Raw genomic sequence first — 12,028 nt, forward strand, 5'->3', positions numbered from 1 at the left:
CTAAGGAGATGCTCTTTAGGGACAGGAAATTATTCATCCATTTCTCAAGGTAATCTTTTTCTGAAATATATGCATATTGTTTCTTTCAGAAGCTAATTAAACTATCTACTACAGTTTGTCCCCTAAAGGTTTGTGTGTTGGTGGCATGGTCCTCTGTATGGCACTGATGTGGATTAACGGGCGGGTCTAATGGAGGCCCATAAATATGTTGCTTTAAGACATTTTAATATTACTTACCTCTTACTTAGGAGGTGGAGTGTGACAGGGTGGGGGCTGTCCTCAGAAAGGATTGAGATAGTTCTCAAGGGTCCTTCAGGGTCTTAAATTGGCCTTGCTAGAGAGTTCTTATAAAAACTGAGTCTGACTTCTGAATTGTTCTCTGGTTTCTAGTTTGGCTCTTGTCATTGTGGTTTTATCTGGCATGAGGCACTCAACAAAAATAAACAAAGACTAGCACCTTTCCCTTGAAGGTCCGGAATTGAGCTGGACAAACATTTCTTTTTTAGAAAGATTCCCTGACTCGGGTATATTTCATCATAACAATGGGAAACTACTAACACTATCCAAGATGGTTAATATTAGGTGTTACGCTCTAGGATCATTCACTATAACTATACAATTACCTGGTATGAAAAAATGAAATTAAGCAGAGCACTAGGAACATTACACAAAGTGAATATAAACAGTTTTATTATCCAGACTTAGTAAGGAATGGATACATTGTGGGAGGCCAACCTTATGGGTGACTGAGTTACACTCCCCAGCTGGGTGCTGAGGCGCTCAGTCACAGAAATGGGTGTGTCTTGCTACAGCCCCATGGGTGAAGCTGTTCCTTTGTAATATAACCCCTTGCCCTGTTTAGGATAGAATCTTGCATGGAAGTGCCTTGTGTGTGTCCCCTCTTCTTACTGTGCCCTTGGGTGTGGCCTACCCAGGTGTCAGTCAACCTGCTGACAATGGACATCATGAAGATAGACTCAGCCCCCTGAAACCTGACCCCTTGCCTCATTTGAATAGCTTCTCCTCAATAAAAGGGGTCAGTGCGCGCACTCTCTCTTTCTGCGGGCCCTTAAGGTCAGAGGAGCCGTCACAGCAACCCCAAAGAAAAAGGTATTTGTGTCTCTTGTGTGGTTATTTCGTACAGCCCAGTTAGCCCAGTTTAACTAGAGTGACCCCTGAGGCCTTTTAGTCGCTAGAACAGAAACCTGGCAGCTAATGAGGGAATTTCAAGGAGGAGGTTTTCATATGCAAGCACACATCCAGTATTCTTTATTTTAAATGTTGTCAAGAGGGTTTCAAATTTCAGATTTAGAATATCTGGATATACAATGAGATATTTTGGGGATGCAAATCAAGTCTAAGCATGAAATTCATTTGTTTCATGTACATCTTTTTTGTTGAAACGGGGGACCAGAATTGAACTCAGGGGCACTCAACCACTGAGCCACATCCCCAGCCCTGTTCTGTATTTTATTTAGAGACAGGGTCTCACTGAGTGGCTTAGCGCCTCATTTTTGCTAAGGCTGCCTTTGAATTTGCAATCCTCCTGCCTCAGTCTCCTGAGCCACTGGAATTACAGGTGTGCACCACTGCACCTGGCCTCACGTACATCTTGATGGCAATTAGATACAATATTCTTAGTGTGCCTATGTTTTGACTATGACCTGTCATGTGAGCTCAGGTTTGAAATTTTCCACTTGTGGTATCCTATTGGTACTCAACATTTGGGATTTTTGGATTAGAGATGCTCAACCTGCATTACCACTAAATTCTCTCTCTATATAGTTACTACTATCTGTTAAAAAAAAAAAAAATGAACAGGGCCACTAGGCATGGTAGCACACACCTGTAATCCCAACAACCTGGGAGGCTGAGGCAGGAGGAAAACAAGTTCGAGACCAACCTTGGCAACTTAGCAAGACCCTGTCTCAAAATAAAAAATGAAAAGGGCTGAGGATGTTAATGGCTGAGCACCGTGGAGTCAGTCCCAAGTCTGTCTGTCTCTCCCCCCACCCTCTCTCTCTCTCACACACACACAAAACTAGTGCAAATTTCCCAGTTTTTGGGTGCTTTTTGTGATCTTCACAAACCCTAGAAAATAAATAATAATTCTTCTAAAGAATCCAAATAAACTCCCAAACCTTTCCTTTTCTTTTCTTGTTGAGTTTCCCTTTATAGGCTAGAATTTCTTATTCCACTGCTAAGAATGCAATTCAATGCCGAGTAATTAAGAGAAATACCTTTCCTGCGTAACCAAGAGCAGCAGGTGTAGCAGATTCCGGAACAGTGCTAACCAAATCTGCATCCACAGGTGCTTCAATTGCCAGCTGTTGACCACAACGGTATCTTACCGTATAAACCATTTGGTCTGGTATGTTTGGAAAAGGAAACAAGTTATTTTTACTTAATATTGTTATTCTAAAAAGACAGCATTAGAACATCATCAATTAAGTATTTAAAAAAAAAGCAAACATGCTTAGAATGCTCAAGGCTCTGGTTCAAACCCCAGTACCAAAAAAAAAAAAAAAAAGCAATATATACAAAAACAATAAAGTGAAAATACTCAAATAGGGGAGTTCAAAGTTCAACTATGCAGCTGGGGAGGGGGGCTGAGACAGGAGGATCCTGAGTTCAAAGCCAGCCTCAACAGTGAGGCTCTAAGCAACTCAGTGAGACCCTGTCTCTAAATACTCAGGGTCAAGGTCAAGTGTCCCTGAGTTCATCCCGTGATACCCACCCACCCCCCAAAAAAGTTCAACTGTGTAGTATTTAAAAATTTTGACCTTAATATAGATTTGAAAATCATAATCATTTTTTTTTCACATGCAGAAGATTGATATCTGACCCCTGTCTCCCATCCCATATAATCATTTTTAATAAGAAAAATAATGTCTTAAAGTTGAAAGGAAGGGAAATAGCAATCTAATGACTTATGAATTCATTAATATATACAAAATATAAAACTGTACCTTCAGGGCCTGGGGTAGTAGCTCAGTGGCAGAATGCTTGCCTAGCACATGTGAGGCCCTGGGTTCGATCCCCAGCACCACATAAAACCAGTAAACAAAATAAATGTATTGTGTCCATCTACAACTAAAACAACAACAAAAACAAACCCAAAACTGTACCTTCAAAAAGCAAGGTAAACTTTTGGGCCAAGAACTGCTATGTTTCAATGAGATAAATAAGAAATTCACAGAAACAGTCAAAGAAATGAAATTTACTTACTTTCAAACATACTATCTGGTCTTGCAAAATAAACATATTCAAAGATACAAAAAGCCACTGGGTTTCCTTCAGACCTTGATATGACATCAAGAGTTCGGACATTATGTCTGGATATTTCCACAATTTCCCCAGGCAAAACTTCACGGTAATATCTTGAGAACAATGTTAAAAAAAAAATTAATTAATTTTAAATCCCCTACTTTTAATAAATCAGTCCTTAAGGCTGATGATAATATCAATTTAAAAACACATAGTTCCCTCCCTTTTAGAAAAAAAGTGATTCCTTTAATATGTCTATAAGTCTGTTATCTCTATGTCCTAATTTAAAATTTCAAAAATGAGAATCTTGGCTGGGTATGATGGTGCACAGCTGTAATCCCAGTTGACTCAGGAGATTGAGGCAGGACAATCACAAGTTCAAAGCCAGCCTCAGCAATTTAGTGAAGCCTTAAGCAACTTAGTGAGACCCTGTCAGAAAATAAAAAATAAGGGCTAGGTGTGGGGGCCTGGGATTGTAACTCTGGAAAAGTGCTTGCCTAGCATATGAAGCACCGGGTTCAATTCTCAGCACTATATGAAAATACATAAATTAAAAAAATAAAAAAGGAATTGTGTCCATCTACAACTAAAAACATTTTTAAAAAAATAAATAAATAAGGGATTTGGCTCAGTGGCGAAGCACCCCTGGGTTCCATCCCAAAACAATTAAATCAAAAAAATAAAGAGAGTCCTACATTTTATTGATTTTTGAAATAAAAGGTAAGTATTTTTATCCTGATTTAAAATTTTTCCATTATAATTTCTTGTTAAGAACATTCTTCCTTTCTGAGTCTTATGATAGTGTAAAAGAAAGATGATGCTCATAAAATTACAAGGTATACATTCATGTCAGTATAAGTGCTGAGCACAAATCTACATAACAAATTGTGTATGTTTTGTTATATATGTTAGAAAGAAAACTTTCATGTAATTAGCAAAAGGAAATTTTCTTTTTAATTAAAAAAAAAAAATCCCCTCTCTTTTTAAGCCAGGATCTTACTATCTTGTCCAGGATGGTCTCAAACTCACAGGCTGAAGTGTTCCTCCTGCCTCAGCCTCTTAAGTAGCTGGGGCCACAGGAAAATGCCACCATGCCCAACTAAAAAACGTCTTATAAATGTGGGAAAAGATAAAATGCCTAATGGGTAAAACTTACCTTGCACCAATAGATAAAAAGCTACAAGATTCTGAAGACACAACCCATCCTTCTGTTTCTGATGTTTTTTTCCCTATAAATCAAAAAAGAACTCAGTTAATGGATTTAAGTAATTTTAAAAGAGGCTATTTCAACAGAATAGTTAAACACTAAATAGATAAAGTAAAAAAGCTCAAAGAAGAGATGATTTTCATGACTTTAAAAGCACATAGATTTGGCCAGGGTTGTGGCTCAGTGGTAGAGTGCTTGCCTAGCTTGTGTGAGTAAGGCACTAGGTTCAATCCCAGGCATCACGTACAAAATAAACAAACAAAATAAAGTTCGTGTCCACCTATAACTAAAAAAATTTTTTTAAAAAAAGCACATGGATCTTCATCTAACTTAAGCCAAAGATAAATAATAGTCCTAAGACTCCTACCAACATTATTTTTATGACTAAACAAGACACCTGAAAAGTCAAAAAGAAAATCACTAAAATCATACTGTAGAAATTAAAAGCTAAACAAGACTACAAATGAGTAGCTCAGACAGAAAAAAAAATAGGAATGTCTGTTAATACATTAAAAGTAACCCATTTTCTTAAATTATAGCATTTGATGGTAAATGGATGGAAATGGAGAATATCATGCTAAGTGAAATTAGCCAAACTTAGAAACTCAATGGTTGAATGTTTTCTCTCATGTGGAAGCTAGAGTAAAATAAAGAAAAGGAGGATGAAGAGATAAGATTACATAAAGAACCAATGAAATACAGATTAATAGACAAGCAGGTCTGGGGTTGTGGCTCAGTGGTAGAGCGCTTGCCTAGCATGTGTGAGGCACTGGGTTCGATCCTTAGCAACACGTAAAAATAAAACAAAGTTTTTTGTTTTTTAAAGAATCCTTAAAAAAAAAAAAAAGACAAGGAAAAGGAAGTCTGGGGCTGGGGATGTGGCTCAAGGGGTAGCCCTCGCCTAGCATGCGTGAGACACTGGGTTCGATACTCAGCACCACATAAAAATAAAATAGAGATATTGTGTCCACCTAAAACTAAAAAATAATTTTTTTTTTAAAAAAGGAAGTCTAATAGAGGAAAAATAAGGGGAATGGGGGAAGATGGGAGGGAAAGGGGAGGTTCATGAACTGAAATTGGTTTCCACGCAAGTACAGTTTGTTGGGATAAACCCAACTACTATGTATAACCATTAAGTTCTTAAAAAAAAAAAGTGACTCATTCTTAGATGTAGACAAAGAAAAGTACTTTAAAAACACACAACACTGAGCTGGACACTGTGGGGCATGCTATAATCCCAGTTACTCAGGAGGCTGAGGCAAGAGGATCACGGCAGCATCAGTAACTTTAGTGAGGCCCCAAGCAATTTTGTAAGACCTTTCTCAAAAATAAAAAAATAAAAAGGGCTGGGGATATGCCTCAGTGGTTAAGCACCCTGGGATCAATCCCAGCATCAAAACCAACTAAATCCCTCTCACTCATAAGTTTCCTATACCTAAAGATTTCAGGGCTCGCTAGCAGTAGGGCAATGACTTTGGAAACTTAATTCTTTCTGAAGTCCCTTACCTTTGTCATTTATATCAGAAACTGGAATAAGTCGACCAATGCATAGAGGACGATTTCCATAAGGATCCCGAACTGCGTAAATAACATCTCTGTGCATTATAAGCAGGGAGTATGCTGTGGGTGCTTCCTTCATTAAGTTTTTAATCCTGAAATGGATTAATTAAATGACTAAACGAATCACTTCAGTTATAAACACTGAAAGCAATGCCTACATCACCAAAGCTGCAAGAATAATCCAAATTTACAGTTACCTTGCTACCCAGTCTGGGGTGTCATCTTGTTCCTGAGGAGGGGTATATGCCAGTAACTGGGTTATCATTTCACTATCAGAGCTGGTGGACAGACCAACACCATGACGCAGAAGCTATACAGAAGAGAAATCTGTCATTAGCAGAGAAAGCTCCCCTCTAGTCCTCACCCAACAGTCCACCATAATGGAAATAATTGGGCATTCTGCTGACACCTAGTTATGAAAACCCTGCACCCCACTAATTGTATGTATATACTGAAAACAGAGGACTACTGTGGAAGGCAATGGGAAGTCTCCAAATGTTTGAGAAAAAACAAAACAAACAAACAAACAAAAAAAAAAAACAGTGCTTTAGGAGACACCAAGAAAAGTTTGAGGGCATATAGACCTGCAATGGGGTTGAGGGGAGGAAGAGTTCGGATTGTGGGTCTTTTTCTACCCACAACACTCCTGATGAGTAAGACACATTCCCTTAAGAAAGGCACACTACAGTGGTGACTCTCAAACTGCATCTGTTAGTGGTAGTGATGTTGGTTACCCATCCTCAATGATTACTGATAGAAGAAAGGAATCAACTGTATTAAACAATTAAATGTATAAATACCAGTTGAAGTTCTGAACAAGTCTGAAAAAAGTGAATTGAAATGGACACTAATCTCTAAGTGGTGACCTTTTAGTAATTTACTGCATACTTTTGGGGTTGTCTGAATTTTTAAAATGAGTTATATATATTTTTTTCGTTTAGGACCAGAAATATATCCTTTTTTTTTAAAGAGAGAATTTTTTAATATTTTTCAGTTTTCGGTGGACACAACATCTTTATTTTTATGTGATGCTGAGGATCGAATCCAGTGCCCCGTGCATGCCAGGCGAGCGCGTTACCGCTTAAGCCACATCCCCAGCCCCTCCTTTTTTTTTTTTTTTTTAACTGGAGACTTAACCCAGTGAGCTACATCCCCAGCTCTTTTTGTTTTTTATTTTGAGATAGTGTTTCACTAAGTTGCTCAAGTTCTCACTAAGTTGCTGAGGCTGGTCTTGAACTTGCAATCCTCCTCCTGTCTCAGCCTTCCAAGCTGCTAGGATCACAGGTATGTACCACCACTCCCAAGCAAAATGTATCTTACATAGATTATAATGCCAGAGCCTGTAAGAGGGCACAGCAAAGCTCTGGGAAGCCCTAATGGTAGAGTGGGAAACAGGAGAACAAGTGGTACAAAAGCTTGGGTTCCAGATACTTCCAGCCCACCAGTTCATCATCATTCAACTTCTGAAACGGCTTACTTTATGTGAGACGACAGCTCTAAGAGGCTGAAAGAATAATGGAGTATGCACTTGTCTAAACATGCCCTACTAACTACTACCACCTGGTCCTCGGGTGCTAATCAAGATGATCAGAATCTAGTGAAGTGAAGAAACTAAACATCCATGAATGGCATAAGTGGATAAAAAAGAAACTACCAGGTACATGAAGACACCGCATGATAATAATTTTAAAAAGAATGATGAAGCCGGGTGTGGTGGCACATTCAAAGCCACCATCAGAAAAAGCAAGGCCTAAGCAACTCAGTGAGACCCTATCTCCAAATAAAACACAAAATAGGGCTGGGGATGTGGCTCAGTGGTTGAGTGCCCCTGAGTTCAATCCCTGGTTATTCCCTCCCAACCACCAAAAAAAAAAAAAAAAAAGGATGAAGTCAAAGGCATAAACTAGACGCTGTTAACACAGAAACTTCCAAATGATAAGCTGTAAATAAAGGGTAGGAGTAAACATCCTTTGTCCTTACTCCCAGATTCTATTTTAGTTTCCAGTATGGTTACAATTAATTTCTCTTATATTTGTCATCCTCAAGTTTAGACTCCATTTTCTTCATATGCTTTTTTATGCCTCAGATATACAAATTGAACATCCCTAATCCAAAATTTGAAATGCTTCAAAATCTGAAACTTTTTGAGCACCAACATGCCACAAGTGGAAATTGCACATGAAAGTTTGTTTCATGCATAAGATCATTTAAAACATCATACAAAATTATATTTACTCTATGTGCATCGTTTGTATATGAAACATAAATTAGTATGTTTAGACTTGGTTCCAATCCAAAGATTTTAGAATCACAAAACATCTGAAATCTGAACCACTTCTGCTTCATTTCAAAGAAAGGATACTGAACCTGAACCTATACTCTACTCTGTTTTGTTTTTTTTTTTTTTTTGGTTCCAGGAATTGAACCCAGGAGTACTTAATTGAACCAGTGGAACTGACCCACACTCCCAACCCTTTTTATATTTTGAGACATGGTCTCTCTAAATTGCTGAGGGTGGCTTTCAATTTGCAATTCTCCTGTCTCAGCCTCCTAGTTGCTGGGATTATGGGCCAGTACCATCAACCCAGGTCTACTTTCTTCTTATGCTTTGATAAATATATACCACTGAACTGCACCTATGGGAAAGTAGTTCTAGGAGTGCTGCAGAACCAAAATCTGCAATGCATAAGTCCCTTATAAAATATAAAATAATGATGTAGAATTTGTATATAACTTAATACACTCTACCATATATTTTAGATCATGTCTAGATATTTCTAACACAATGCAAATAGTTATTACGTTATTGTTTAGGGAATAATGACAAGAAAAATGTCTGTACATGTTCAGTACAGGCAATTTCCTGCCCCTGCCCCCAGATACATTTTATCTGCATTTGGTGGATATGTAGTGCTGGAAAGTCAACTGTAGGTTGGTGATTTTGGAGTGATTGTGGGGTATGTGTGCTGGGGACTAAACTCAGATCACCGAGCCACATCCCCAGCCCTATTTTGTATTTTATTTAGAGATAGGGTCTCACTGAGTTGCTTAGTGCCTTGCCATTGATGAGGCTGGCTTTGAACTCGTGATCCTCCTGTCTCAGACTCCTGAGCTGCTGGGATTACAGGTGTGTGCCACTGCACCCAGCCATAGGTTGATTTTTGACCTGGATTTTCCTCACACACAGCTCCTACACCTCTTGTAACGACCAATGTAAGCGTATTTAGTAGGATAATGAAATGACTGGTAGCCAGAGAACCAACCAGGTGATTAGAGGTAACTTTCAACCTTATACCAGACCTTCCAGGAGGGAAGGGGGCTGAAGTTTGAGCTGATAATTCAAGGCTACTATTTCAAGCAATTATGCCAACTTAATGAGATCTCAAGAAACCCAAATAGAACAAATTGGGACAGTTTTCAGATAACTAAGGAGAGCCTGGAGTGGTACCCAAAGGGCATCAAAGCTCTATGCCTCTTCCTACATACTTTGTCCTACCCATGTCTTCTTCTTTTTTCTTTGTTTGTTTGGTGGTGCTAGGGATCGAACCCCAGCCCTTGTGCATGCAAGGCAAGCACTCTACCAACTGAACCATATCCTCAGCCCCCCTACCCATCTCTTCATCTTGACTGTTCTGCTGTATTCATTGTAGTATGCTTTATGATCAACTGATAAGCATAAGAAAAGTACTTTCCTGGGCTGCAACTCTGGCTCAGTGGTAGAGTACTTGCCTAGCATGTGTGAGGCACCGGGTTCGAGCCTTAGCACTACATAAAGATAAATAAAGGTATTGTCCATCTACAACTAAAAAATAAAGATATATATATATATTTTAAAAAGGAAAAAAAATACTTTCCTGAGTTCTGTGAACTGCTCTATCAAATGATGGAAATCAGGGAGGGGACGTGAAACACCCAATAGCCATTTGGTTAAAAATATCAGAGGCGGGGCTGGGGATGTGGCTCAAGTGGTAGCGCGTTCGACTGGCATGCGTGCGGCCCCCGGGTTCGATCCTCAGCACCACATACCAACAAAAGATGTTGTGTCCGCCGAGAACTAAAAAATAAATATTAAAAAAATTCTCTCTCTCTCTCTCTCCTCTCTCTTTAAAAAAAAAAAAAAAAGTATCAGAGACTCAAACTTGTGACTGACATCTGAAGCGGAAAGTAGTAGACTTGTGGGACTAAGCTCTTAATCATTGGGATCAGACCCTGACTCCAGGTTGCAATGTTGATCTGAATTATAGGATACTCAGTTGATGTCCTCTAGAGAACTGGTTGGTGTGAGAAACCCTTATATTTGGGTTATGCTGTGATGAGTCTGAAAGTCACATAAACTTTGAACACAGGAACAAATTTCCAAAGGACAGAAAGGATCTATAAACCCTAATTTTTCTGTGCTTAAAACAGAAACCATAAATCAACTTCCCAAATCTCAACACTAAAGCAACACTATTGCAAACCACCTTGGGAGTATATTCAAATGCCCTCAACTATGGGGGCGGGGGGGGGGGGTATCTTAGAATCTGGAATTATAACAAATACTCCAGGTAATTCTTACGCAATTGCTGGTGGCAGTTAGGCATCAGGTAGCAACAATTAAGAAATGCCATTTCTGCAATCCCAGCAACTCATGAGCCTAAGGCTCTAAGTTTCTTAGTGAGACTGTGTCTCTTAAAAAAAGTGCAGGGGAGGGCTGGGGATGTGGCTCAAGCGGTAGCGAGCTCGCCTGGCATGTATGCGGCCCGGGTTCGATTCTCAGCACCACATACCAACAAAGATGTTGTGTCTGCCGAGAACTAAAAAATAAATATTAAAAATTCTCTCTCTCTCTCTCCTCTCTCACTCTCTCTTTAAAAAAAAAAAGTTGCTCAACTTAAAAAAAAAAAAAGTGCAGGGGATGTAACTCAGTGGTAAACTGCCCCTTGGTTCAATCCCTGGTTTAAAAAAAAAAAAAAAAAGAAAAAGAAAGAAAAGAAATGTCCCTTGACAAGATCCTCTAACTAACTGCATTAATGAAAACTTACCTTTTTCCTTAACCGAGCAGCATTCACCAATTCGCCATTATGTGCCACAGCTATTTTCCCGTGAAGTGTTTCAACAACAAAGGGCTGACAATTTTCTAATTCACAGTTTCCTGTAGTGGCATACCTCGTGTGTCCAATGCCAAGATTTGAAACATACAATTTCTTCAAATTATCTTCAGTAAAAACATGATTTACAAGACCCATTCCCTTGAGAAGTCAAAGAAAAAGCATTTCAGAAAAAAACACAGACTAGTACTGCTAGCAAATAAGCCTCTCTTTTCAGGCAATCCCAGTTCACCTACTGTCTCTATGCTCCATAATTCTAATCAGGATGAAAAGGCGGAAAGAGGCAGGAAGGAAGGTAGGCATGTAGGAAATGAAGGAAGGAAGGAAGATTCTAATTTGACAGATGTTAGGATAAAAAATTGAAAAGGTACTATCTTCTGCAAATTGTTTATTCATTCCTTTCTCCCCTCATATACTAATGATCATCTGGCAATTGTTATCTTGACCATCATTGTTTTTCAATGTTCAAGTTTACCTTATGCGTTTTGAATGTTGGCACAGAACTCCCATCACTGGTCACGATACCAGCACTCTCCTGGCCCCTGTGAAAACACAAAGGTATCAACTATTAATCCTCAGTTGAAGAGCTTCTAAAGAGCCTCATTACCGCACTTTGTCAACAAGCATCCATATCTGAGTCTGACACATTCAATGCTACGAAGACTCACACTGCTTCCACACATGATGCTGATGACTGGTAACAGCAGCAGACAACTCCAACAAGATGATCCTGTCATCTGATTCCAACCAATATACATACCAGTTTATGGAACCCTAAACACTTTTACATAAAGGGAAATAATGTAGTTTTCACAACAATCCTGTGAAGCAAGACTGCGATTGCCATTCCCATCTCACAGATAAGCACACCAAAGAAATGGAAAAATAACTTGTCCAATGTCAC

General features: G+C 39.0%; 2 protein-coding genes across 2 annotated transcripts in view; one reads left to right on the top strand and one right to left on the bottom strand.

Moving 5' to 3' along the window:
- PAICS (phosphoribosylaminoimidazole carboxylase and phosphoribosylaminoimidazolesuccinocarboxamide synthase) overlaps positions 1–12,028 on the top strand; it is an 87,830-nt gene that overhangs the window by 34,817 nt on the left and 40,985 nt on the right. The window lies entirely within an intron of this gene.
- PPAT (phosphoribosyl pyrophosphate amidotransferase) overlaps positions 1–12,028 on the bottom strand; it is a 45,302-nt gene that overhangs the window by 9,042 nt on the left and 24,232 nt on the right. The window contains exons 2-8 of the mRNA XM_081304112.1: positions 11,600–11,666; positions 11,059–11,265; positions 6,232–6,344; positions 5,981–6,126; positions 4,424–4,496; positions 3,229–3,380; positions 2,241–2,368 (exon numbers count right to left, since the gene is read on the bottom strand). Of these exons, the coding sequence (XP_081160238.1) occupies positions 2,241–2,368; positions 3,229–3,380; positions 4,424–4,496; positions 5,981–6,126; positions 6,232–6,344; positions 11,059–11,265; positions 11,600–11,666 (886 nt within the window). The remainder of the gene's footprint in view (positions 1–2,240; positions 2,369–3,228; positions 3,381–4,423; positions 4,497–5,980; positions 6,127–6,231; positions 6,345–11,058; positions 11,266–11,599; positions 11,667–12,028) is intronic.

Source organism: Spermophilus citellus, assembly GCF_964194105.1.
Source record: "Spermophilus citellus genome assembly, chromosome: 8".
In the NCBI taxonomy this organism is placed as follows: Eukaryota; Metazoa; Chordata; class Mammalia; order Rodentia; family Sciuridae; genus Spermophilus; species Spermophilus citellus.